The following is a 1,784-nucleotide window of genomic DNA, read 5'->3' on the forward strand; positions in this document are numbered from 1 at the left end:
AATTTAAAAATTTGTAATAATGAAATGAAATTAATCGATATTGTTTCTGTTTTCAAACAGATCTTAAATTCCAATGGCCCACTGCGGGCTGGTCCTCAGCAAGTATACAACTTATAATGTAGTCGATGTTAGCTCGGAGGTCCCATCTATTCAACTATTCTTTTCTTGAATTAGTGTGAAAGAAATTCATGATGGCATAGTATAGAAAAGGAGATACCTTAATCCAATCAATCAAACAATTAGATAAACCCATGAAAATCAGATAACCATTGAACATTGCGAAAACTTGACAGCTCGACCTAAACATTTAGCGGATGTTAGTCCTAATTACTCGCATTAGCAACACCCAATCCACTGTTAAAAAGACAATCTAAACGGGACAAGTTGGAGTGACATCAAGAGCCGGACCAATTCCACATTGCAAATAGATTAAAAAAAAAAAAAATTGTATAAAAAAATGCATTGAATTACCAAAGATTCGTAGTAACAGCAGCAAAAAAAGATGCTCCAAACCGAGGAAACCAAATCCACAGTAACGAAAAACCAGAACCAGGAACAGCCCACAACATCAACCCACATTGTCCTATATCTAAGATTTACGTTAAAAAAAAAAGAAAAAACAAAACAAAAGAGCTAACCATGCACAGGGCCGGGTGTCACCAGCGCAGGACTCGGGAGATTTGATGGCGGCGCCGCCATTGTAGGAGGCTGCGTTGACGGCGGAGGAGGAGGTGGTTCAGAGGATGGTGGGGGTGGGCTTAGGTTTGAGTACGGTGGAGGTGGGCTCGGGCTTGGGTTAGGATTAGGATTAGCTGGGCTGGGCTGGTTGGAGGTGCCGGGATCGGGGCTTGGATTCGGATTAGGTGGGGTAGGTGGGACGGAAAGAGGGTTGGGGAAGGGCACCGCTACCGGAGAAGATGAATAAGAATGGCAGGAGTCGCCGGAGCATTTATGGGTCTTCTGGAGGGCGTGGCGGAGAAGTCCAAATCCCAAGACAAGACCTAGAACCACCAACACTGTGACAATGAAGATGAAGATCTTTGTAGCTTTACCCACATAACACATTGCTTCTTTTTTCACAGTGGTGGACTGAGGGTTTGCTGATTCAAAGATTTGAACTCGGGAATTCTCGAATCTGATATGGGTTTGTCTGTGTTTGTCGTAATTTTCTCATCAGTCATGGCGTTGGGGGCGTGAGCAAGAGAGAGTGGGGTGAGCATTGGGGGTTGGTTGGTTGGTCTTGCTGTCTGTTGTTTTAAGGATTGGGTCAAGGGTTAGATCAAGATGCTTGTCACGTGAAGTCTAATTAATGTGCTCTTTATTTTTTTTCTAATAAAAATAGTATTTTATGATTATATCTACGTGTGTAAATTTGATAATAAGTAATGATATCTATACAATACATTTCATAATATATTTTATAATATATATTTTAAAGTGTGGATACTTTTATAAAGTAATTTTAATTTATAAAGTATTTTATTAAACTATCATTTATTTCAAAATATAATTATATAATGTATTGTAAAAAATAATGTGTATTTATTAATTTTCTTTTATGATTACATCAAGTTGCTTGTCACGTGTGTAAATTTTATATATTCATTTTTAAAAAATAATAAATCTGAGATTTATATTAAAAAAATTAATTTTTTAATGATAAATATTAATTTTTTAGAAAAAATAATATCGTAACACTTACCTAAGTTATGATTATATCTAACGTTATTATATTTCTAAACTATTAATTTTATGCTCGAAACCTCGAACGAATTAAATGGTCT

At 36.5% G+C, this 1,784-nt stretch overlaps 1 protein-coding gene across 1 annotated transcript; it reads right to left on the reverse strand.

Annotated features, from left to right (window-relative positions):
- Positions 1-633: 633 nt before the first annotated feature.
- Positions 634-1,065, reverse strand: LOC121249324 (vegetative cell wall protein gp1). The gene has a single exon (XM_041148033.1). The coding sequence runs from the start codon at positions 1,063-1,065 to the stop codon at positions 634-636; it is 432 nt and encodes a 143-aa protein (XP_041003967.1).
- Positions 1,066-1,784: the final 719 nt, after the last annotated feature.

This window comes from Juglans microcarpa x Juglans regia, chromosome 2D, assembly GCF_004785595.1.
Source record: "Juglans microcarpa x Juglans regia isolate MS1-56 chromosome 2D, Jm3101_v1.0, whole genome shotgun sequence".
Classification (NCBI taxonomy): Eukaryota; Viridiplantae; Streptophyta; class Magnoliopsida; order Fagales; family Juglandaceae; genus Juglans; species Juglans microcarpa x Juglans regia.

Bases quoted from the DNA above. Each gene is read 5' to 3' on its own strand.
- LOC121249324 (XM_041148033.1), bottom strand. From the start codon at position 1,065: ATGTGTTATGTGGGTAAAGCTACAAAGATCTTCATCTTCATTGTCACA.